The 26,909-nt window shown below is 41.3% G+C and overlaps 1 protein-coding gene across 7 annotated transcripts in view; it reads left to right on the forward strand.

Moving 5' to 3' along the window:
* NRP1 (neuropilin 1) overlaps nt 1-26,909 on the forward strand; it is a 148,342-nt gene that overhangs the window by 39,066 nt on the left and 82,367 nt on the right. For all 7 annotated transcript variants that reach the window (XM_061435916.1, XM_061435917.1, XM_061435915.1 and 4 more), the window contains 2 exons: nt 19,647-19,828; nt 26,481-26,708. In XM_061435916.1, the coding sequence (XP_061291900.1) occupies nt 19,647-19,828; nt 26,481-26,708 (410 nt within the window). The remainder of the gene's footprint in view (nt 1-19,646; nt 19,829-26,480; nt 26,709-26,909) is intronic.

Raw genomic sequence — 26,909 nt, forward strand, 5'->3', positions numbered from 1 at the left:
TTAAGCCTGGGATCTTAATGTGGGCCAACAGAAGTGTCCCATCAGCTTACCAAGGAGCCTGAGACTTCATTATTGCCCAGATAATAACTGAAAAATTTGAACTTTGCAGTTTTATAGATCAGTTTGTATCTAAAAAGCAGGCGGTTTTTAAGAGCACCGAATAAAGGTTGCTTTCTGCAGACACCTGCAGCGTGACTATTTATAAAAGTACCCAATCATTTGTCCCCTCCTAAAAGTGCTATTGGCATAAGAGGACTGGGTATTTAATCCATAACCCACCATACACTGCACCCCATGGTGGCAAAGCACACACAGAGCCAGAAGAAAGAGATCAAGAAAGCATTAAAAATGTCAGGCCACAAGACCATGTTTAAATGATTAGGTGAGACGCCGTCTTGGTTTAACAATGGCCGGGCACACCTCGGGGGCCTGACCTCCCCCACTTGCTCTGTTTTGATGGGTTATTGCAATCTGTTCTGAAATTGAATTTCAGTTTGTTTCAATAGCATTTTGCAGTAAATAGGAGTGACTGTGGTATCTCATTTGTGAATCTTGATGTAATAATCAGAGGTAATTGAAGCATGCACAAGCCACAGAGACTTATGACATGTTTTTAAACAAGTATTGACTGATATGAAACTAATTTAACAAAAACTGGAAATCGGACTCCACAGAAAATGCGTGCACAGAATTCAGAGTCTGTTGAAACTGCACCAACTTGGTTTAAAAAATGGCATGTTCAAGTTCCCTTACCTTTCCTGAAGGAGTTTGGGTGCAAGTTACTGACAGGCAAGGTTGTGACTCTGGGACTCGGGCTAATCACCTGCCCACTAGAGTTTGGGGTAACCCGTCCTTCTCCTGTCATCTCCGTCTGCCTCAGTGGCTCCCATGAATAAGAAAACCTCTTGGAAAGGGAAGCAAGCACACAAAATTAACTCCAAATGGCAACGTTCTGTGTAAACTAAGCACAGATTTGGAATCTTTTTATTTGTAAACTAATCTTCTTAGATAAGATTGTTCTGTATTTGTGCATACACTAATGTATGTGCATATAGACGGATTACATATATGCTCACTGACAAAGTGCCTGCTGGCCTTACATTCCATTTTAATGCAAGTCTGAGTCTAAAAAGGAGAAATGCAAGAACAAAACCTGTGATTTACATCTCTAAGCCGAATAACAGAGATAACCGGAGCAGGGTGCACGATTCCCCTTAGGCTCTGGATTTCAAGAGGGGTGAAACGCATTTGAGGACAAGAATTTGAAATTCAAATAATGAAAAGAAATAGTGGAAAATGCTTCCGCAGATACTGACCTTGAAAACAAACGGGTAAATTTTTTGTGTTCAGACGCTACAGAAAGTAGAATGAATCGTGTGTCATGCGCTCCGAAGATCAGTATAAAAATAAAGCCTATGAAACCTTGCGATGCTTGTCCCTTGACTGAAGGAAGCAGAAGACAGTGGTTATACAGGAGGGAACATAACAGAGAGAAAATAATAAACAGCGTCATTAGGCAAAACTTAGCATTTGTATGCGTTTCTAACACATACTAATGTCCACTGGATTGGAGACTGTGTGTGGAGCAAATTTCTTTAAAATGGAGTGAATTACAGCCTCTTAACATACAGTTCAAAGTGCATAAATGTCACCATATCCATAACATGACCAGGGATGGCAGAAAAGATAAAATCTAAACACTGTATATTTCTAAGAAACCTTGAGGACGTGGACCTCATTAGAACCATCATTCCACCTGTGAAAACCGAAACAAGTAGACTTGACAAAAGCATCTAGGGATTTATAGACGTAATACTTATTATCACTAATAGGAGTTGGGCTTCTAAGTCCCAGAAGGTCTAGCTGAGGCTATGCCCCTAAGTATTTGGTGCTTTCTTCCAAAGAGTGGTGGTTGTCATGTGGCTGTTTTAATAAGGTTTAATGTAATTGGAACAAAAGCAGAATGTAGCTCCTTGAGTTTTCCCAAAAGCCATTGACGTGGTTTGTCGAAAAATTTTTCAAAAGTGTAAGGTGTGTGTGTTTTTTTTTTAAACTATTAACTAAACAGTGTAGAAGATTGTGTTTATTATCAATGATGTCAATGTAGGAGTACAAAATCGAGGTTATGCTGTGTTTGTTCTAGTTTTTTCTTGTTTGTTCAGTTTTTCAATGTGTTATTTCCAAGGAAACTGTTTTTGTTTCTGACTCTTACAAAAATCCAAGATAAATAGAACAACATATTTTCTACCTACAAGAAGTATAATCTCATCAGAGAAATAATAAGGCATGGTAACACCTAAAAAAATAATTCTAGCTCAACATTGAGCAAATCTATAATTACTCGGTCTGTACTAACTCAGGGCTCCATAAATTCAAGGGGAGGAAACATTTACAGGCAACTGAATCTAAGAAAAACTTCACAGAACGAGTGAACCTTGAGTTGGGCTTTGAAAGAATGAAGTTTGGATTGGCAGGAAAAGGAAAAGGGAAACTCCTAAGGAAGAGATGCCAGAATAATTCTGTGCGGTTATCCTTAGATGGGGGACATCAGGGCAGTTGTCCCTGACTTTCAAAGAGCTAACACTTGAAATTCTCCTGGCAGTACAGTGGTCAAGAATACACCTTTCAAGGCAGGGATCATGGGTTCGATCCCTGATCAGGCTAACTAAGATCCCACATGCCTCAGGGCCAAAAATCCAAAACATTAAAAAAAAAAAAAAAAAAGAAGCAATATTGTTAACAAATTCAAAGTAAAGACTTTAAAAATGTTCCACATCTTTAAAAAAAAAATAAAAAAAGCTAATACTAAGAGACATAGTAGAGACCCTGGAACTAGCCAAGGCAAAGCTCCTTCAGTTTGTACTTTAAAGTGAAAACCCTGCAGCTAGTACCTGGACTTGCATTTGACCTCCAAGTCACCCTTACTAATTTTTGTTTTTACTCTGCCATTTATCTACTAGGATTCATATCGTATCTTTTAACTTTTTAAAGACCATTATCAAAAGTCATGTTAACTAGATTTTGTTGTTGTTCAGTCGCTAAATTGTGTTCGACTCTTTGCAACCCCACGGACTGCAGCACACCAGGCTTCCCTGTCCTTCACTATCTCCCAGAGTTTGCCCAAATTCATGTCCATTGAGTCGACGATGCCATCCAACCGTCTCATCTTCTGTTGGCCTCTTCTCCTCCTGTCCTCCATCTTTTCCAACATCAGGGTCTTTTCTAATGAGTTGGCTCTTTGCATCAGGTGGCCGAAGTATTGAATCTTTAACTTCAGCATCAGTCCTTCCAATGAATACTCAGGATTGATTTCCTTTAGGATTGACTGGTTTGATCTCTTTGCTGTCCAAGGGACTCTCAAGAGTCTTCTCCAGCACAAGAGTTCAAAATATCAATTCTTCAGTGCTCAGCCTTCTTTATGTTCCAACTCTCACATCCTTCCATGACTACTGGAAAAACCACGGCTTTGACTATATGAACCTTTGTCAGCAAAGTGATATCTAAACCAGGTTTAGATACTGTTTTTTAAAAATCCAGTTTAGAGCAAGAAGGAAATGCAGTGTTTTGTTTGTAGCCCCAGCAAAGTCTGGGCTTGCCCTCTCCCTGAGATAACTTTGCAGCTGTGAAAGAGGAGAGCATGGTCTGGAGGCTGAGAAAGACACGTGGTTGTAGAGATGTCCTCAGATTATCTTCCCCTGGTACAACTTCTGTTTCTTTTTGCTCCCCTACACCATCATGCTATTGGTTCCCCTCTTGTTCCTGAATTTGCTGCCTGGATCCCGATTCAGACTCTGGACTCCATTCTGGGTGCTCAGTGTGACTCTGGGTGAACCACTCAGGAGTCATTTCAGTCAATTCACTAGTGAATTCAGCAGTGAATCTCCTGTGAAACCAGTGGTTTGACAAAATCAACCGGCTGGTCTAGGAGTGATGTAGACTCGTTGGCAGTAAAGACATGTCACAGAATTCTACTGGCTCACTTTTCAAGCCTGTACCACAAGGACAAGCATTTTAAAAGCCTTCTCAGCCTTTCAGAAAAGAGTGCTACACCTATATAAGCCATGTTCAACTCTGCAACCCCATTGACAGCAGCCCACCAGGGTCCCCTGTCCCTGGGATTCTCCAGGCAACAACACTGGAGTGGGTTGCCATTTCCTTCTCCAACGCATGAAAGTGAAAAGTGAAAGTGAAGTCACTCAGTCGTGTCCGACTCTTAGCAACCCCATGGACTGCAGCCTACCAGGCTCCTCTGCCCATGGGATTTTCCAGGCAAAAGTACTGGAGTGGGGTGCCATTGCCTTCTCCCATATATAAGCTATTACTACTTTTTTCACCCAAAATTTTATATACATAATTATAAGCTATTACTACTTTTTTTCACCAAAACTTTTGTATATATAATTATAAGCTATTATAAGCTATTACATATTATCATATGTAAATGTAAGCTATTACTACTTTTTCCACCAAAATTATATATATATATATATATAATATGTGTAAATATATATATATTTCATGCATGTTAAGAATACTTTTCTTCTTAAGTTTAAAGCCTAATGGGAGTAAAAATAAAAGCTTTTGCTAATGGTCTCCTACTATTTGTATGGAAAATTTCCATTGAAGAGATCAATATTGTTACTTATCAGACATTTTACCCAGCTTGTATTTGACATGTCTATCACCCATTTAAGGGAAAAGTATGTTTGAAGACACTGGATTTTAAAGAAGAAAAATTAGAGAAACTTCAAGTTGAAGTTATTATGTTTCAAGACTGCCAAGCCCAACATTACTTCTGCTTCAGTAGCATTTGAACTGTTGTTAACCTGTGTTTCTGAATGTGTATTCGTCAGTGAATAATTAGGGAGAAATTCAGTAGTAAGTCAGTGATAGAAAGGACATTTGACTTCCAAATTTACAAAAGCCTACTTTAAGGTTTAAAATATTATGAAGGCTGTGTGTGTGCTTAATTAGTGAAAATGGGTATTTTGTTTCTGTCAGGGAAGGAGAATAATCTGAGTCATTAAGGGAAATGTCCTGGATTAGCGACATTTTTACAATGCAGTAATAGTCTTACTGTATCACACACACACACAAAGATGTTAAAGACTATAGGTTGGCATGAAATTACATACTGTTTTGAAGAGGGAAGCAGTAAGAGAAAATTCAGCATAGAAAGTTAACAGTTACAAAAATAGGAATGTTCTCTGTCCAGAATTTAGAGTTTGGGGCTGGCATACTTAGTTTGTAAAAGAAAACTCAGCAGAATAAATCAAATGTTTTCCTTAGCCTCAGAAAGCCAACTCTCAAAGTCGACGTGCAAAATGCTTGTGTTAAATTGACATCCAGGCATCCCTTTGACCTCTGATTCCATCCACAGGGGGTTCCTGGGTCAGCCCTTCCTTGTCCTCTATACCTTCCTGGATTCTTGCTCCCCAGGGCTGGTTTTTTTATTTACAGGACAAGACCCCCTAACTCTTGATAGCCTAGTCCAAAACCAATAAGAAGGGCAAAGGCTGGAGCATGTGGAGTAGAGGGAGTGGGAAGGCAGAGAAGGTTCTGGAAAGAGAGGACAATAGACATCTAGCCCTTCCCCCATCCTGCCCTTCATGACACAGACACCACCCCAGGTCCCCAAAATTCTGTTATAGAGCCTTTCAAATGGATACATGCTTTCAAAGTGCTCAGCATCCCTGGTTTGCTAAAATAATATCTCTGCAGCCTTTGAGCAATTAGAGAAGTGATTTCCACACTTATCTGTGTTTTGCTTGGTTTTTTGGTGTGTCAATCCAATAAATGAATTCTTTAAATTTTTCTCTTCTTATAGTACCAACAGAGTTAGAGTCAAGGGGTATGATGGTTATGCTCAGAGAGCTGCAAGGCTGTCATGTGAAAGAGGAACTAAATGTGGTCTTTAGGATCAATGAGTGGAAATCACATTAAGTACTGAAGAAACATTTATTGAGGGAACGGATCTGAGGCAAAGTCAGGAAGACTGGGGAGCCTCACCAGGCACTAAAGATGGGCTGAGCTTCCTACCTGGACTCGGTGTGTTTCCTCTTCCTGTTGGTTTTTGAACAAAGCTGAGCAATCCCTTCGTGGAACTCTCAAATTAAAAGTAGACCTTGATGATCACAGTAATCTTTTTCATCATCTCTTAAAAAGTGGGATGCAAGGATTTGTCTTTCACCATAACACAGTAGAAAGTTCTGGTTCTTCTACTAACTAGATTTGAAATATTGAGTTCCTTCAGTGTTCTGGGCTTCAATTTTCTCATCTATAAAATATGATATTGGTTCCTTATCCCTTAGATCTCTTCCCATGGTAAACTTTTGGTAGTTCCATTCATATGCGAGTTAGCTGCGCAGCTGTGTCCAACTCTTTGCAACCCCATGGACTGTAGCCCACCGGGCTGCTCTGTCGGTGGAATTCTCCAAGCAAGGATACTGGAGTGGTGGCCATTCCTTTCTCCAGGAGATCTTCCCGACCCAGGGATCAAACCCAGGTCTCCTACATTGCAGGCAGATTCTTTACCATCTGAGCCATCAGGGAAGCCAGTCCTATTCATGGTATTCACCTTAACATCAGCTAGGTAGTAAAACCAGTGTGTTCCTGATTCCTGTGCTCAGAGACAGACACTGCAGTCAGCCATGCTCTGTGATTCAGCCCCTTTTTACCAAGTATAGACACAGTCTTATATATCAGCACCGTATTTCTTTAGCCTAAAACAGTTGCTAAAACAGTTTCTCAAATCACTGATTCAAATTAAACTTCTAACATGTAAGGCAGATTAGGAGAAGGAATTAAGCTGCCAAATTTATCTCCATCTTCTCAAATTTATGTCATCATTTACAAAGTTGATTCCCTCCCTGGATTCTTTTTTTTTTTTTTTTTAATATCTGACCTGTGGCTAGTGCAAGGTAAGTGACTTTTCAAAATAACGTAGTAAACGCTTTCTTTTCAACACTAGTTCCACCTGTATTATATAATAAAAGGGTCTTAGGATCAAGGAGATTGGTATATGTTGGGTTAAACCAAGTTAAATCAACATTTCATGCTCATGGGACTTCTCAGAGCCTTTATACTGACACAAATTATAGATATTCACAAAAGGAACATTGTGACGTGCAGCATTCCCAAATGATTTGGGGGGAAAAAACATTTTTTTTCCCATGAAGCATTTCATAAGACTGGTGTTCTGAGGGACACATTTGGGACCAGTTTGCTATGATTTCTGCTTTCTACTTTTTTTTTTTTTTTAAAGAGCAAACAGTAGATTGCAAAATGATGAGAACAATAATGATATGATCTAAGTAATTTGCTATTATAAGAGGAAAAAGCAATCAGAATTAATGAAATATCTGAAATACGAGGTTTTTTTTTAACTTTGATTTTCCTGTTCACTGTGGATTTTTTTGTTGTTGTTCAGTCTTTATTTTTTTTTTTTTTGGCCCACTTTGTGTAATATGGGCTATTAGCTACCTGACCAGGGATTGAACCTCTGTCCCTGCAGTGGAAGTAGGGATTCTTAACTACTGAACTTCTAAGGAAGTCCCTGAAATATGGGATATTTTAAAAGTAATATAACAGCTTCAAGAACTGCTATGTTTTGAAAGATTCTCAAAGGATCTGTTTTATTGTGTATTTGTAAGTGAACACTTATTTGCGCCAAAATGAAGAACTAAAATGCTGGAAAACTGCCTTATTCCTATTTCTCCCTGTAACTGTATACTATCAATTCTCTTAATAAACTTTTTTCCATAGATAGAGCTGTGGATTTTATCCCTTTACATTAAGAGCATTCAAAGAAATTAGGCTGTTTACGGAATAAAAATTTAAATCATTTTATGTATTCTGGTTTTCAGTGAAAAAAAAAATCTCCTTTCCTTTTGAAACAATTAGAGGAAGAAAGGTGGAAGACAGGCTTCTTTCTTCTCTGCTTACCTGTCTTGTTTTTACAGCTGAGTCTTTAGTATTATCAAGGGGAACATTTTATACCATTCTCTAGCTTGTGCTGTGCTTAAGATAAGCTTGTGTTTGGAAATGCTCCCTTTATGCGATGTTTTATTTTACCTAGCTTGACCATATTCTCTTTTCCTTTCTGTTAAGCTTACCATAAAGATATTTGGGGGCTGGGGAGTAGTTGAGATGGTAGGATGAGGGCCATATGATCTCCTGCTTGGGTTAAATCCATGCTCCAACCACAGAGCCATTTCTGTGAGCTGACCCTTTATGTGGTCATATGGTTAAACTTAGCAAGACGGTGCTTCTGCTCTTTGGCTACCCGTAAAGTTTATGGCCACTGCTTGCCTTTTTTCTAAACACACAATTATTCCTCAAGGTCCGTATAAATCATGAGGCCACCTAGGTCATTAAAATTCTCTCCTGTCTCCGTGAACTTGTTCATAACTCAGAGATAGTTAAAAGCTTGCTTTACACCAATTAATTATTCAGTCTGTAAAGCAAATCAGTGATAAGAAAAAAAATTGTGTAAACTAATGTTTAGGCCAATAACCAGTGATTCTCTGCATATTTTGGTCTGTAGCCAGTTTGTGTGTTTTAACACAGACAGAAACCCTCAGTGACATTTGAAGTATTTTATGTCCACAATAGACTTCTCTTATAAAAATTATTCCCTGTATCACAAATCGGAGAAGGCAATGGCACCCCACTCCAGTACTCTTGCCTAGAAAATCCTATGGATGGAGGAGCCTGGAAGGCTGCAGTCCATGGGGTCGCTGAGGGTCGGACATGACTGAGCGACTTCACTTTCACTTTTCACTTTCATGCATTGGAGAAGGAAATGGCAACCCACTCCAGTGTTCTTGCCTGGAGAATCCCAGGGACGGGGCAGCCCTGTGGGCTGCCGTCTATGGAGTCGCATAGAGTCAGACATGACTGAAGTGACTTAGCAGTATCACAAATTGACTTGTGGTTACAGAATATATCCTAGGTTAGTATGACTAGTCACACTAACATATCCATGTTAGTATGGCTACTAGTAACCCAGTCATCTGCAGTTAAAACATCTGATTTTGACTTGATAGAATTTTTAATAATGAAAAAGTTGAAAAAGAGCCAACACCCTAAGCACAAAAGCTTCGGATACTAAGAATGACTTACAGCAAACAGAATGTTGCTTTCAATAAACATGAGGGATTAAGGAAACTCTGTCTACGACATGATCAATTTTTCTGCTGTGCATTTCATTCTAGCAAAATAAATGCATTGGGCCCATATCTAAAAGTTTCATGTTTCTTGGCTGTGGTTAGCTCAGGGGTTTGTACTCTTAAGTAAACCTTAAGGGTCTATTGAACAGAACAGCACCATTTTTATTTGGGTCGGTACCAACTGCCCATCCTAAAACTCAGCTCAACCTTTCTTTTACCATCAGTATATCTAAAAAGAAGAAACACCTATCTTTCACTGAACCCATTTTTTATTCAGCATCTTTTGGTTTCCACTTTTTTAGAAAAAAATGGGCAATCGTTAATAGAGTCAGGGTCTTCCCCACTCCAGAATAATCTCACTTACCTGATGCTGATAATGTTCTACTGTGATTACTGCAAAGAAAGAGGGAAAAAAAAGCCTTTAAAAAAATGAATATTTGCCAACTTTAGTTCCTGCAGCTCTTGATGAGCAAACTACCTGGATCCCCACTGAATAATTACTAATGAATCAGGAGGATTTTTTTTTTTAACTCTTAAAATTAACACATTAGGTCCTATCATCTAAAACAGAATTATGGCTTTGTTTCTTTTTCCAAAGAATTAAAAAGGAAACTTGCAGATTATGACCTTGCTAGATCTTAAGGCAGAGTCGCTGCTTTTATAGAACTGGAAGTTGCCCCCTGGTGTGTCTCCACCATACCAATTAAGGGGGCTTTTTGAGCAAATTCAGCACTGCATGCCGACAGCACTAATCCAATTGCAGATTATTAAATCAGTTGGGTACATCAGTGGAAACACTTAATGGATTTAGTGATTTCTTTAAAAAAAAAAAGTGTTGTAATATATAAAAATTAGCTTCTTTAACTCCATTATTGACTTTTGGGACAGCAGAGAATGTGGGAGTTAGATGGCATCACTGACTCAGTGGACACGAATTTGAGCAAATGCCAGGAGATAGCGAACAACAGAGGAGCCTGGCATGCTGCAGTCCATGGGGTCTCAAAGAATTGGACACAACTTAGAGACTGAATAATAATAACAACAACCTTGGCAAGGCCTATTGTCATTCCAAATAGTAATTTTCAGGGTATTGAGTTATGTCATCTTCTGATAGAGATCTTCTGATAGAGAGCTAGTCATCTTCTGATAGATCCCCCCAGGGAGATATTAATAGCAGTAGCCAAGCTTCTGCGCTACCTAGACTACAGCCTGTCTTGAACTGCATACTATGTATGATTTGGAAAACAAAGCCGTGCTCCACCTGGTTTTCTGTGCATTTTTCTCTTTGCTTCTCCTGCATTCCAGCCTCATTTGGAAGGGGACATCAGCATGTATTATTTCACTGAGTCCTCCCTCTCATCGTTGCAAGTTAATTATTTTGTCCATTTTTGCAGGTGAGCAACTGAGGCTTACAGATGTCAGTAAATGACACTCAGCTAGTCAGTGACAAGAGTGTGAGGACTTGGGTCACAGTCACCCCAGTGTGGCTAATTTGATGGATGGCCAGGCAGGTAGCACCTCCTGCCCCATGGTTCCCTTTGAGACTTTGTGGGAGGTCAAAGATGGGGCACGTCTTAATGGATTAAAGGTGCAGGAGTGAGTCCTTCCTGAAGCTCAGAGCCCACACCTGAACCCAGTTTTGTTTTTTTGTTGTTTGAATTTCTTTTTTAATATTTGTTTGTTTTTGCTATGTTAGGTCTTTGTTGCTGTGCACGGGCTTTCTCTAGCTCCGGTGGTCAGAGCCTACTCTCTAGCTGTGGCGCGGGTTTCCCGTTGCAGTGGCTTCTCTTGTTGCAGCACACAGGCCCAGCAGTTGTGGCCACGGACTTAGTTGCCCGGCAGCAATGTGGAATCTTCCTGAACCAGGGAGCGAACCTGTGTCCCCTGCATTGGCAGGCGGATTCTTCACTGCTGGACCACCAGAGAAGTCCCAGAACCCCGCTTTTTAACGCCCCGCCTCTCTCTCCACTTTATCCCCATGAGAAGGCTGAGAGAAGAGGAGCAGAGAGAGGAGAACAGGCTTTATTTAAAACAAACAAACAAAACCCAAAACTTTAGGATTTAAAGTAAATAAGAAGGAAGTAAATGTGTCCAAGACGCCCCCTCTTGTCACTTTTTGATGACTTGACTAGCTATATAAACCCATCTTGAGACAATCCATGAAAGTTAATTCCTTTTTTTTTTTTACCCTGAGAACAGTGGAAAGTTGGCAAGAACTAAAAATTTTCTATGAAATAGGGAGGCGAACAAGTTGTAAATGATGTTAATATCTTCCAGATGGCACCATTTTACTTGGGAACCGAATTTATTGTAATTAAAGGCATGTGAATTTTTCTATAAATACTGAACTTTGCAAGTTTGACACTGGACGACTCCATTACCTCGGAGTTGTTTTAAGGGAGGCGTCCTTGATCTTCCATTTGAAATGCATCTTTGGATTTCATAATCTGAGTTTAACCATAGAGATATTTTCCCATGTGAAGCATTTTTTAATCTTCTATGCCAATAAATCTTAATTATAAAGTGAGATCCCACAGAAATGAGAAATTCAAACTCCAAACATTTTCTGTTAAAATTATATATATTTTGACCATTCTTTTACACCATGTCTTGAGTTCTTTTATATATTTATTTTTGGATTAAGCTATTATCACGCTTCTGTCTCTAGACATATGTGTTGGACAATTTTGCAGTGTCTGTTTTTGCTTCAATCAGAAGCACACGGCTCGCTCCAGAAACCTGCTTTCCTTTCTGTGATTGAGGACCATGGGCTCAGGGCTCCCAAACCAACAGCCAGTGTGGCCCGAGAACCAGCAGGTGGAACCTCTGCCCTATTGTCCCCTTTGAGACTCTAGCTTCCAGCCTTGCTGCAGTCCCCCACCCCTGCCCTTTGTCTTACCCTGGATCTTACTAGCCTTTACCCTTTCAGGGATGTACATGGACCATCCCCACTGCTTGAGTTTGTACTGCAGCTTCCAAGCTTCATGTATCCATCCAGAGCTGGGTCTGGATAGAATCCTCAAGCCTGGTTACACACAGCTTCTTCTAGTTACTCAATCATCTGTTAATCTAGATGCTGCTGTACAGGGATTCTGCAGATTTAATTATGTTGCCAGATCAGATGACCTTGAGAAAGGGAGGCTATCCTGGGTGAGCCTGGCCTAATCAGGTGAATGCTCACTAAGGACCCATCTTTTCTTGAGGGGTTTTGAAGCATAGGAAGAATCCAGTGTGAGGGAACATCTCTGTTGCTGGCTTTGAAGCTGGAGAGAGCAGTGTAGCAAGGAAGGCGGGTGGCCCCTGGGATCTGAGAGCAGCCCCCAGCTGGCAGCGAGCAAGGAGATGGGGACTGTAGTTCCCTAACTGCAGGAAACTGCCACAGCAATATGAACTGTAATGAAGACACAGAACTCAGATGAGAACGTAGCCCTGTGGACACTTGACTTCTGTCTTCCGTCTTATGATACACTGAGTCGAAACCCTAGCCAGGCCAGTGTATGCCTGCATGCTGAGTAGCTTCAGTCATCTCTGACTCTTTGTGACCTCATGGACCATAGCCCGCCAGGCTCCTCTGTCAATGGGATTCTCCAGGCAAGAATAGTGGAGTGAGTTCCCATGCCCTCCTCTCGGGGACCTTCCCAAACCAGGGATGGAACCCTTGTCTTCGGCATCTCCTGCACTGACAGGCAGGTTCTTTACCACTAGCACCACCCGGGAAGCCTTTGACCTGAGCTAATAAATGTGTGCTGTTTTAAGCCCCTATGTCTGGAGTGACTTATTACACAGCAGCAGGAAACTCTCTGCTACCGGCGGAATGTTTATTATCACAATTTCTCTCTTTTGCTAGTTGGTCTTAACAAGCCATGACCCACTCCCTTTGATTCAGTTCAGTTCAGTCACTTAGTCGTGTCTGACTCTTTGTGACCCTGTGAACCGCAGCATGCCAGGCCTCCCTGTCCATCACCAGCTCTTGGAGTCTACCCAAACTCATGTCCATTGAGTCGATGATGCCACCCAACCATCTCATCCTCTGTCGTCCCCTTCTCTTCCTGCCCTCAATCTTTCCCAGCATCAGGGTCTTTTCAAATGAGTCAGCTCTTCGAATCAGGTGGCCAAAGTATTGGAGTCTCAGCTTCAACATCAGTCCTTCCAATGAGCACCCAGGACTGATCTCCTTTAGGATGGACTGGTTGGATCTCCCTGCAGTCCAAGGGACTCTGAAGAGTCTTCTCCATCTAACTCCCTTTGATTAGCCCTTTGTATTACTGCAGTGAAAACCATTTAATATTTCTTTTTACTCCAGTAAAAGATTTTCTTTAAAGATTTTCCTTCTTCAGTTTTGTAATCTCATTTCCTAGGACTGTTCACTTTTATACATATTGTTATACTATTACCTAACCTATTAATCATCCATTTTCTATGGATGCAATAAAATTACTGATATTCATTATCACAGCCCTGAGGCATTACAAAAGCTTAAAAATGAAAATGTTAACATGTGAGATCAAGCTTTGTGAGTTTCTCTGTATTCTGTTTATTTGAGAAGAGGCTATCTGACTATGATGCATATGGAAATCTTTACTGAGCTTTAATCAAAGGAGCCACACAGGAAAGGTGTCAGGTGGACTCTGTGGCATTGGAACTTCCTGGAGGAGAATGATCTGGAGACCTATGAACAAGTAACGAGAGTAACACTGTGTGGGCCTTTGAGGAGGACAATGATGCTGAACAAAAGACAGTGTTTGTAGCAATTTGTTGATTCAAGAGAAGTAAGATGTTTAATATCCCATTTACCATCAATGGAGTAGGTTACTAGAGAGAGATGGTTTGGCTGAAGTACATGCAGCAGCCAGTGAGCAAAGCTGCCTGGTCTTTTAGCTCCTGGCTCTTTGTGGTTCTGTGGCATAGACCAGGCCGGCCAGCGGTCACACCTGCACCCTGGCACTTGTGCTTACCTCAGAGTTCAGTAGACAGTAAACCCTTAGTCTCCTCATAGCTGGAACCTGAGTTTGGGTGATAAGATCAGTGAAGGAACTTGATGGTGGGGCAACAGAAATGCAACTCAAATCCTAACCTGCTACTCCAATGTCTCACAGGTAGCCACCTCCAACTGGGAAAAAATGCAGACAATGTCAGCAGTCTAAAACGTCATGCAAATCCACATAAACACACAACAGTGAAAAAGTATTACTTCCAGCATTTCAGAAAGTATGAAATCCAATCTGGTTCATTTTAACTTTCTAATACTGCCTCCCCACCCCTGCCCTGCCAAATACAGGGAGTTTCATTGATCCTGTTGTTTTAAAAGCAAAAGGCAAAGCCTTTGATTTATTTCCAAATAAAGCATCATTGAAGGTACTGTTTTCTGACCAATAAACAGGGTTGTTAGCTGCATCGCAAGGTGTTGATTTGATACTTTATGCATAGATATTAATGCTTTTCAAAATAACTTTATCTGATGACAAAGGAACACTTGTTCATTATAAAAATTTTGAAAGATACAGAAATAATAATAGAGAAATAATCTCACCACCCAGAGATAAACACTTGTTAACACCTTTCATTCCTTCCTGTTCTTTTACTTCATACAAATAAAAGTAGAGGATATCTTGTGTATAGAGTTTTATGTTCTGATTTTTCACTTATTTATCATAAGCATTTTTCCTTTATTATAAGACACTTTTGTTGAACATTCTTTTGAATAGCTGCATAGTATTCCTCCATATGAATGTATGTAAGTTCCTTCTTCCTTCCTTTCTATCTGCCTTATTTCCATTTTCCCCATTATTATAAAGCTTCAGGCAATACTTTTTGCATACATATTTGACATTATTCCAGTTTATTTCTTTTGAATAGATTTCTAAAGAGTCCTTTACAACAGAAAAGATTGTGAGCCTTATAAGGCTTTTCTTATATTTCCCTTGATTAGAACATTGCAAGGAAGCCAGAACAGTTAAGAGGTGGATCGTGTAAAATCGCTCAGAAACACAGACGAAAACTAATTGGCCCCTCCTAGCTCCATCACTGTATATTTTTATATCCCTGTCCTCTTTCTAATACTCTTAAGAAAAAAAAATCTGTTCTCTTCTGGGGAATAGGGAAGGTAATTCTTGGGCAGCAGCACAGTAATCGTTTACAGCTTGCTCAGTTGGGATGGCTATTAATGCCTCGTGTAAAATAGACCAAAGATCCAAAGAAACACATTTTTGCAGGTGAAAATTATGTTAGCCAGCATCATTTCTCACTCTGGTTTATGATGTCAGGTATCGAATTTCTCCATTATTAACGTAGGTATGCACGCGGGGGAAGATCCTTTTGGAAGGAGATTAAAAAGACACCATTACCTAAAATCCCCCTTCTCAACAACTTGAGAATGTCCAGAAGCTGTGAGGGGGGTTGGTACAGTAGCTCCCCATACAGACAACACCCTACAGAGGATTAATTGTTTTTTTTTTTTTTTTAACCATTAACAGGCCCCACCATAGAGTCAGGGGTCATTTGCACTCAGAGGAGAAAACCCGACTTAAGTAAAGTGTGCTATTTGTCTATTCAGCACTGCATACCTAGAAAGCCTCCCAAACCACACTGAAGACATTTCTCATTTTCCCATCTCTTTTCCCCTTCCTTGGCCATTTTCCTAAAACCATAATTTAAACTTTCCAGAAGAAAATAATAATAATAATAATCTCTGAGTAATCCTTTCAAGAATTCTTAGAAGGAAATCTTTATTCTTTTATCACTCTTATGGGAAACCTAACTCGTGATTACTATTAGGATTCAAAATGTTTTTACCACCCACATATACCCAGGTAGGGTGAGGGTTGGAGATATGTCAACAAGATGCCTGGGACTTAAGAAGCCTGGGCTTAAAGCCAGGAACACTCATGAGAAGAGCCCCCACCCCACCACCGCCCCAGCCAAGCCTTCACACCTGAAAAAGGAAACCTTGGGGAAATGTTTTTAATTGTAAGAAGGTTAAGCAGAGAGAGCTTTGCTTTATTCCCAGTAAAGGTTGGCTGCTTTACCATTATTCGTGCTGGAAGTGAAAGCTTTAAGGTAGAAGGTTTAAGAAGAAAGATGGGGGAATTCCCTGACAATCCAGTGGTTAGGACTCTGCAAGTCCAGTGCAGGGGTCTGGATTTGATCCATGGTCAGAGAACTAAGATCCCACAAACCTTGCAGTACAGCCAAAATTTTTTTAAAAGACAATTTTTTTTTTAAGAGATGGCCAAATCCATAAGATGCTGGCATTCCAATGATGAAATGTGGGGCGGTGATGTCTGAGGAAGGGCTTTCCTGCACAGGTGGGTGGTACACTGTGGACCCAGATGCAGCCTCCATGTCACCTGGAACATTCTTTTTCTGGAGCAGGACTCCAAAGAAACAGATGGGTTAACTTTGTGAACCCTCATCCGTGTGCTACGTCTCTTCAGTGGTGTCCAACTCTTTGTGACTCTCTGAACTGTAGCCAGCCAGGCGCCTCTGTCCATGGGGATTCTCCAGGCAAGAATACTGGAGTCGGTTGCCATGGCCTCTTCCAGGACATCTTCCCGACCCAGGGATCAAACCCGAGTCTCTTATGTCTCCTGCATTGGCAGGCAGGTTCTTTACCACTAGCGCCGCCTGGGAAGTCCATGAACCCTCCACTAGCTTCTCTGAATGAGTCCCAAGACACCATCCCCAACTCTCCTCCTGAGCCCAAGCTTGTGGGTCCAGAATGCAAGTCAGACAGGTGCCTCCAGGCTCACCTGTGCAGGTCTCTGGTTTCAGGACCGAGGATGCTAGCATCGCAAGGAACGCAGTGCTTGCCACGCCAGCAGCAGTAACAGAGCAGTGCAGCCGGCTGGGGGACCAAAATTTGCAAACTCAGGATCCTGGGCCTCAGGCCAATGCAGGCTGGGTGCGTTACTGTGGTGACACATTAAGTCTCTGGGGAGGGATGCTGACACACCAGCTGCGTTCCTGGCATCACATTTGCCAGCGAGAAACTTATGGAGTGGAACTGGTCTCAACTTCAGAGGGAGAGGCTGGCTGCTTTTTTAACTTCCTTGGCAGTATCACCCTTTGCAATTTGTACGCGTACACCCTCCTGAATATTTACATGAACCGCTCTCTGTGATACATTTGGGGGCGCCTGTCGGATGGTACCGGGAAGGAAAGTGCTAAAATGATAGCAGCATCCTGGCATATAAATGCAACTATTGTGTCCCTGAAAAATCCCATTGCCTAAAATTGGCACTTAAGATGCAGTGACTTATCTCTTGCTGGGTAGAACGTCTAGTCCCTCTGCCCCTTTTAAAAATAGCTTTTACTGTTGCCAAGAGGAGAGCTTAGAATTTACCACTAGCAGATAATGTGGATTAAAAGACTAGCTTCCTCCCGTTATACATCCCCAGCAGTCTAATAGCTGAGTTCTCTCATACCTGGGAGAGAGGTCTCTGCAGAAATGCCCTTTAGTCCTCAGAATGGCTGACCCACCTCTCTGATTTGTGTCTGGAAGGCAAAATGGACTAGGATGTGGCCACTTAGTATTCAGACCATGTCGGGATGCAAGTAAAAAGCCTATAGAGCAGCGCTGGACGCACGGTCGCCAGGCCAAACACAGCCAGCCTCTCAAATCACAGTTAAATTATAAGCGAGTGTGGGGTAAACTGCGCAGACCTGCCTAGTCAATGAAGCTGCAGAGATAAAAGGAATTACTGCATAAATGCCAGCTCGTGAGGCTTTCAGGAGTACAGAGGCGAGGTTCTTTCCAGTGGCCCTCGGTTGACTATGAAAAGCCACTGAGGATTTTGAACATAACACCGTCTTCTTCCTCCTCCTCATCCTCCAGTTCTCCTCCTCCTCCTCCTCCTTTGTCTGAGCATGCAAAGCATCTCCCAATGTATAGAGAAACAAACAGTTCCTCTGTGTGGCTCCATAGTTTTTCAGAGGACAGTGATGCTCACTGGCCAGTGATTGCTCTTGCAATCAGCAGATGCAGCAAGGGAAATGCAGTTAATACAATAATTCACATATGTTAATACTTCATTCCATCACTGTCAGCTTTATTTTCTTCTTGATATACACAAGCCTGGCACACAGTCTTAACTGATGAGGTAATGTCATTTTTAATTGAGAGAGCCTTAAGCTATCCACTTGGATTCATGATAGCATCTTTGCGGTTGTCTCATGAGACTTTACATAAACATAAGTCATGTGTCCTGGACAGTTTGAAAAGGATTGCTAAGGATGACATTGGTCATCATGAAGATTTCCCGCACTTTGATCTCTTTTAAATTGCCAGATGCAGTTTATGTTTCTGCCATATTTTAGCCATCCCTGAAATGAATATATCCCAAGACTTTTGAATCAAGTTCAACAGAGAAATGCAGGTTTGAAATGAGTGGATTGTAATGTCTTCATGTCAGTTCTAGAAGAAATATGGAATCCAAATGAGATTATCTGGTTATCTGACTCCTAGGTGACTTGGCAAATAAATAATAAAAAGAAAAGGAAGAGCAAGACACTAAGAAATAGATAATGCCAAACAAACAAAAATATTCCTGTTTTCCTAGGAGATGCTACTTTACTGGAAATGGATTTCCATATTTTAGAGATGAAGAAGGTTTATCCAAGCATATGCATTATCTCAGGGCATTCTTTAGGCTAGTATTTTATTACTACTCCCTTTATCATTATCTCAGTGTATTATCATTAAGCCTGAATTTTTAAAAATCATAGCACTTTGATGATTCCAAGTCTATCATATTTTCTTTTCCAATGACAGCATTCCTTTAAAGATTCAGGCTGGTAGTAAACACTTACTTCTGAATTTTAAATAAACTTTTTTCCTTGTAGAGATTATGTTCTACAGTTCAAGTTGTAGTTTTAGGGGAAGAAAATCTTTGTTTTGACCACAGTGGATACTGAGAGAGGTTTTTTCCCTGCGAAGCCTGGAGTTTGGTGGAATTGAGTTAAATAGTAAAGAATCTGTTTATTATTCTGTGGCCATATGTTTAGAGGGTCGCTCACAGAAATCAAAGTATTATTCATAGAGAGCTCCAGCCAAGGAGACATTTTGAATTCATAAAAGAACTTCACAGTTTGAAAAGAATGCATAGCATTATGTATTGACACCCCCTCCCCAACCCCAGACAAAGGAACACAACTTAATAATAGAGAATTGTACTCATGAGATTTTCCTTTTTCTTGTTAATTGGTTACTTTAACTGACATTGTCTGCAAGTATAATGGACACCATTATTCTTAACAGTTCTGTGTTACCAGATGATGTGCACGGACATGATGTAGCCCATTTTAATTATTTCATTTTGCTAGACTTTTTTTTTCCCTCTCTGTGAAATCCAGCAGTGAATGCAGATAGCACTTATTTTTTCTCCTGACAGACCATGGTGGAGAATGCTGGCTTCTAAATGATTGAAATTAAAAGGACTTTTCTCCCTAACCTGATGTTTCCTTCCGCCTTTGTCTCAGGTATGACTATGTGGAAGTCATCGATGGAGAAAACGAAAGTGGACGTGTATTGGGAAAGTTCTGTGGAAAGATCGCCCCTTCTTCTTTCGTGTCCTCAGGGCCATTTCTCTTTATCAAATTTGTCTCTGACTATGAGACACACGGGGCAGGATTTTCCATACGTTATGAAATTTTCAAGAAAGGTAAGTGACTTACAGACCAAGTGTGACTGAGTGGTCACGAACCTCACTTGATCTCGTGAAAGACAAAAGTGGAAAGAAAGACCAGGAGTAATGTTTCTAATCTTTTGGTAAAAAGTCAGATATTCCCCTTACAAAAAATGTTGAAAATACACATTTTCACAAAGGAAAAGTTACCCACTGTATGGAGGAAGTATGTTTAAAAAGCTATTTAAATGTATTTTAGGAATCAGAATTTCATCATTCTAATATACTGACCAGTGTTTTTAAAGTATATACTCCTTTTAAAGCTCCTTTAAGAACATTTGTTCTTTTCTTTCTTCTTCAGAAATAACTTGGATCTACTCTTAAAGTTTTATTTCTTTCATTAAAAAATGCGTGAGTCCCTCTTACCTGAAAATGATGTATTGGGCTGGCCAAAAATTTCGTTCAGGTTTTTCTGTACGATGTTATGGAAAAAATGCGAATGAACTTTTTGGCCAGCTCAATACTTCCTGTTCCCTTTATTTTATTGCAAAATTCAAAACTGGTCGCTCCCAGGAAAATCCAAGCAGTAGTCCACTAGCCTTAGAGTTTTAAAAACTTTTGGAGGAAGAAGCTTTCCATTAACAGAAACATGGTTAGGGCAAGAACTTCTTGGAGAAAACAAAATCATAATGTTTTAAATGACATTCCCCTTCAGAATTAATTATCCACTTGCCCCCTCCAAAATAATCACTTACTAATCTTCTCTCAGGGCTTCCCTCGTGGCTCAGTGGTAAGATAATAGAGAATCTGCCTGCAATGTGAAAGACCTGGGTTCAACCCCTGGGTTGGGAAGATCTCCTGGAGAAGGAAATGGCAACCCACTCCAGTATACTTGCCTGGAGAATCCCATGGACAAAAGAGCCTGGCGGGCTGCAGTCAATGGAGTCACAAGAGTTGGACATGGCTCAGTGACTAAAGCACAACCATCTTCTGTCACAGTGGTATATATTGGGACAGGATAGAATCTGAGCCTGTATCGTCTCCCAGGTTTGAGGAATTAAACTCACATGTCAGCCAGTTAATAAAAATTGTACCTTTATTTGGATGTCACTGTTTTCCACAGCAGCCTGTAGATTCCTGCTATGAATTCAGTCCCGCCTTCCCTTTTAAGTTGACATTAATGTGTGGGAGACCCTCCAGGGACAGAGGTGCCAGATTTAAATGTATTGTCCTGGAATATATGAAAAAGAGCTTTATTTAATAAAAAAAAAATCTAACCACACCAAATTCGAAAGCCTAAGGTCTTGTGGGTCAGTGACCACCGAGAATAACAAAAAAGGACTTTAAGCGTTTCTGGGGGCATTGGCACAATATCTTTAAATTTCAAAGAACTCTGGTACTATCCCATATAAATATGGATAGATGGAGAGAACTTTCTTCAGAAATTCATCTGAGTACATGCTTAGAAAGCTTTTAGTATAAATAACAGCAGACGTAGGATCTCAGTGGGCTCACATGACTACGTATGTATTTCCTTGTGTTGAAAGCTGTTTGACCTGTGTAAATCCACGTAAGCATAGGTACACGCACGCACAAACATACGCAATTGCTTGCTTACCTGCATCTGACAGCATCAAAGAAAGTGTCAGAAAAAGAGGTAAGAACAGCGTTTCATTGTCAGTGTTTCTCAAAGATCTGAAGGTGGTGGGTGCAGAAAAGGCAAGATCCTCCCTAAGTCATTAAGAATTCTGCTTCCTTTCAGATGAGCTCAGCCCTCAAATTTCTGTTAGTCTCAGATGCACTGGGATTTCCCCTCTTTCCTCACTGCCCAATGCCATTCTTGAGACTTGAAGCCTTATTTTCTTCTACATCCAATATAGCTGCTGGTTCTTTTGGATTTTTGTTCAAAAGTCTCAGAGTCACGGCTTCAGAAATTCCGAATCCCCAGACTGTACACCTGAACCTTATATAATCTTATAAATCAACTATAGCTCAATTAAAAAGAGAGTGTCACAGCTTTCTTTCCACATCCTCTGCCATTGAACAAATTGAACTGTCTAACGGTTATCCCCGTGCTTTCTAATCCTACACATAGCCTCTCAAACAGTCATCAGACTGCTATCCCCAGAATGCCTATGATGGGTATTTGTCACCTGTCAGGTGATGCCTCCGTGTTCTCTGAGGTCATGCTCAGGTCTTGACATCAGCTGCTCCCAACCTTCCTGGCTTCACTTGCATGAACTCACAGCCTATCTTCCTGCCCCAGGTTGGTGGGTGCGCTGGGTGAGGCCCAGCAGATCTGCACGTGAATTTTGCTTCGGCCGCTGCCCATCTGTGTGAATGTTCAGAGCCTTGGATTCCTCATCTGAAAAATGGATAACTGTATCTAGCACTGGCTCTTTGTGATGATGGGTTGAAATGAAAACACATAGCAGAGCATGTCCCAGAAGTTGTGTGCCATACACACTAACTGTTGCAATGAAGCTGGTCCCTCCAAATTGTACAGCACTCTCTCTCTCTTCTGGCTTAAGCCTCTTAACCTCCATGGAAACCTGGCTCCAAGTTTATTATTCTTAATTAATGTACTTTTCATTTCCTACACTTACCCAGCTTGCCCCCTATCGCACAGCACAAATATATACTTATAGATACTGTGTGTATATATACACAAACACAACTGTATTTCACTAACCAGGATGTTTTTCCTAAATATTTTCAAGTTTTATCACGTATATGTGTCTCATTTCCCAACTAAATTAGTACCACCTAAAAAAGAAAACATCTTTCTCCCTTGTTGCACACACTATAGTTCTTACAGATACTCCATTGAAAGTCATAAACTAGTAGGATACATTCACACTCACATAGGTTCACAGACATTCTTTTCTTGAAAGTAATTTCATGATAAGTATTATAGAACCTCTGTTCTTTGAAAAACATAGCACTTCTTTCAGGCTGCAGCAATTTCAGATTTCTTCAAAACACATAAATTAGACTAATCATAATTGGAACCAAGGCATTATTCGTTCACCTGTTGGATGAGGATGAGAAATCTTGAGGATTTCTGGCAGTAGGTTACAGGGCCATTTTTGCATCCCTAAGGCTACATTTCTAGACAACCATTTTTGCCCACTGGGTGGCAGGGGGTAGTGCCCACCTCTCCCCATGCCTCCTGGAGCCCCCAGGACACCCTAGTTCTCTGCTCGGGTACCCACACCCCTCCTCTTCATGGATACTGAAACCTTGGGCCATCAGCCCTAAAATGATTCCCATTCAGCTACAGAATTTCTTGAGGAAACCCCAGCCTGCCCACCTCCCACCTTTCCCCTGTCCTTCCCCTGTCCTCCAGGCCCAGATGCTGGAAGAAGCTATACCATTTCCTATGAGTCTCAGTCAGGGAAGGGATGGCATTTATTGAGAGCAGGATTGGTGACTTCATATGTTATTTAATTAAGAGTCTGTACATTTAAGTATAATTCCAAAGGGGATATCTTAGCTATCATCCTTATCCATCCTGATGGTTCTTAACAACGAAATGTGGGATGCCTGTGGCTGCACTGGATGCTCTCATTCTTACAAATAATGGGGAAAGTGTGGTGTCACTGGGTGCCACTGCTGTATGAGCATTCCTTACCCAGCAGCTCACACCCTCCTGGGCACCCTGGCTACTCACCCTCAGTCCTGTTTGTGGCTTGTGTGTTTACCCCGGGATCCCTCAGCCCTCTCCTGCCATCATCCATTGGGGGAAGTGCTCCCTCAACTGTGGCAAGCTTGTACAATAAAGAATAAGGAACCCATTAAAACAAATTCTGATGTCTAATGGAGAAAGTAAGAAATTACAGAAGCAGCTTTGAATTTGAAAGGCTTTACTTTCCAATCCTAAAGCCCACTCTCATGTGTGATGCACAGAATCTGAGGATCAGGAGGATTACGAGGTCACCAAGGCTACACAGCAGGTTGGCAAGGCAGTGGAACTCATATCTCTTGGTGCTCCATCCAGCTTGCTTCCACTTCCCCGTGGAATGTCCCCATGCATGCGTGCCAAGTTGTGTCCAACTCTTTGCAACCTTATGGACCATAGCGTGCCAGGCTCCTCTGTCCATGGGATTCTCCAGGCAAGAAGACTGAAGTGGGTTGCCTTGCCGTCCTCCAGGGGATCTTCCCAGCCCAGGGATCAAACCCATGTCTTTTACATCTCCTGTATTTGCAGGCAGGTTCTTTACCACTGGTGCCACCTGGGAAGCCCAGAATGTCCCCTGCTGCTGCTGCTAAGTCACATCAGTCGTGTCCGACTCTATGCAACCCCATAGATGGCAGCCCACCAGGCTCCCCCGTCCCTGGGATTCTCCAGGCAAGAACACTGGAGTGGATTGCCATTTCCTTCTCCAATGCATGAAAGTGTCCTCCATCCATGGGATTTTCCAGGCAAGAGTACTGGAGTGGGGTGCCACTGCCTTCTCTGAGAACGTCCCCAACCTTTGTCAAAATACCTGAGAAAACCTGGGCCAGCTTCCAAAGGAATCTGACATGACAAGGATATACATGAAAGCATTGGAATTTATTTAATTTTGAAAGATCGCCCTTAATTCCGTTATTTTTTCCATTAAATCTTAACCTCAACTGTACAATTTTATCTTTTGAAGAAGGGGAAAATATTGGAAACTGCATTAAACTCTGCTGTTTGCTTTGCCAGCCAAAGACCTGGGGAGGAGGTTGAAGGTCTCCAGGGTCTCTGTTCCTACATCTTGGAAATAAAATTCTAAAGGGTTCCCAATTAACTATATATGAATGAATGACTTTTGAATTAATGACAAATTGGCATAGTTACTGTTATCTCAGATGCCACCAAATAGCTTAGAAACATGTTAGAAATTATACAGCACATTCCAGAATCTCTTTACTTGAAATTGACATGGCAAAATGCCACTTGGTAATAATTTTTTTAACCAGAATTGAATAATCATTTGAAGCCATTGTGTTGAACAGTGAGCCCCATTGTAGAAGGCTTTGGGAGGTATCTATTCAACTCAGACCTCTACGGGCCAGGTTTATTGTGCCATCTACTAAGTAGTCTTCTGCGTCTCCAGGGCCATGGCTAATATATGCATGGGGAGAAAGAGATTGATTTGTTTTCTCAACATGCTGCCAGATGCACTGAGGTGGAGAGTGAACTTAATAGCCCTCACCACTAAAAATAGAGATCTGTTAGTTAAATTTAATGTATATTGATACCAAACACGTCGCCTTTAGTACTTGGCACTTTGGAAGAATATTTAGTTAAGAACAAGCTCCACAAGCTTCCCTATTTGGGCTTGAATCCTTATATGCCCTTGCAGAGTCCCCATGAGTGCAACAATGGCCCTGGAGAAAAATTGTTGAACCAGGACTTCCCTGGTGGTCCAATGGTTAAGAATTCACTTTGCAATGCAAGGGACCTGGGTTTGATCCATGGTCGGGGAACTAAGGTCCAACATGTTGCAGAGCAGCTAAGCCTGTGCATTGCAACTCGATAGTCCACGGGCCACAATGAGAGATCCCACACGACGCGATGAAAATGCCACGTGCCGCATCTAAGACCCAACACAGTCAAATTAATAAGTAAATATTCTTTTACAAAAAGAATGGTTTAACCAAACATCCCCAGATTGGATCCTGAGATTCAGAAAGGCCAAGTCATCTCTGTTTACCAGACTGCCTAAGAGTTCTTGGACAATCACCACGGCTGTGGTGGCGATAAGGGGCAGAGCTGATAGGCTGGCGTGGATAGTCTGATAGTCTGTGAGGAGGGGCCATTTTCAGTTGTGTGGTGGATAGCACCCTATTCACTGCTGAGACCATGAACTGAAATAGTGGTCCTCTATGTATTCATAAGGTTGACTTGCAATAACTGTGTGCATGCTCTGAACCAACCTAAATTACGAATTGCCGTAATTTGTAGTCTTGATAACACTGAACCGTCATTTAAATGGCGCATTATAAATATATGCATCACACACACACACACACACACCCTCTTGCACTGTATGTTGGGGAAGGTTAGGATGTCAACATTGGTATCAGGTGACTTGGAGCCACAGGATCTGCATCCCAGTTTATCATGCCCCCACTAACAGCCACACTTTACTGGCACACCTGTGTCAACACCATTCCGAATGAGTCACTCACCCTGCGTACATGTACGAATTACCTTTCACATTTAGTTTGTCAAGGAGGCAAAGGTCACATCTGGCAGAATTACTGAGTCACTGGTGGAGGAATCTGAAACCCAAATTCCCTCCACTGGATTCTCTCCCTCGCCTTTGTAAATGTTCTATTTCACCAATAAAGAGCTGTCAGCCTCAAGATTTAAAGATTTAAGATTGAAGGGGCTATAATTATTTCTCGAGGGCTCTGTCGAGATTTCTGTAGCATACTCATTCATTGTTCCCACATGATTTTGTATTTGTCATTTTTTCTCCCCTCTGCAACAGCAGAAGTTTGTAAATTGCTCCACACAGATGGAAAACGAAGGTGAATGCAATAAATCTGAACTCGACTTTCCGTATATATCACCACTGTGAAAAGGCTGAGTAATGAGTGATTAGGACAATGATTATAATGGTGGGCTTTTATTGGAAAGATAAACTGTCTTTGCCCAGGTTATTTAAGTGGAATTTTCACTCTGCTCCTTTTTTTCTTTCACTCGTAGGTCCCGAATGTTCCCAGAACTATACAATGCCTAGTGGGATAATAAAGTCCCCCGGATTCCCTGAAAAATATCCCAACAGCCTAGAATGCACCTATATTATCTTTGCACCAAAGATGTCAGAGATTATCCTGGAATTTGAAAGCTTTGACCTGGAGCCTGACTCGAATCCTCCGGGGGGGATGTTTTGTCGCTATGACCGGCTAGAAATCTGGGATGGATTCCCCGATGGTAAGCACTGCACAAAGCACCCCAAAGGGGAAGGATCTAGGGGAAGGGCCCCGGGATCCTTTTACAAGCATCATATACATGCATCACTTTAAAAAGTAGCTCAAAAGAGGAAGAAAAACAGCAATTTTCTTTATACAGAGAGGTGATGAAATATTTGAGCCTAAAAAGACTTGGTAATTTTCTAGTCTAATGCTTTGATTT

The sequence above is a fragment of the Bos javanicus genome, chromosome 13 (genome assembly GCF_032452875.1).
Source record: "Bos javanicus breed banteng chromosome 13, ARS-OSU_banteng_1.0, whole genome shotgun sequence".
Taxonomy (NCBI): Eukaryota; Metazoa; Chordata; class Mammalia; order Artiodactyla; family Bovidae; genus Bos; species Bos javanicus.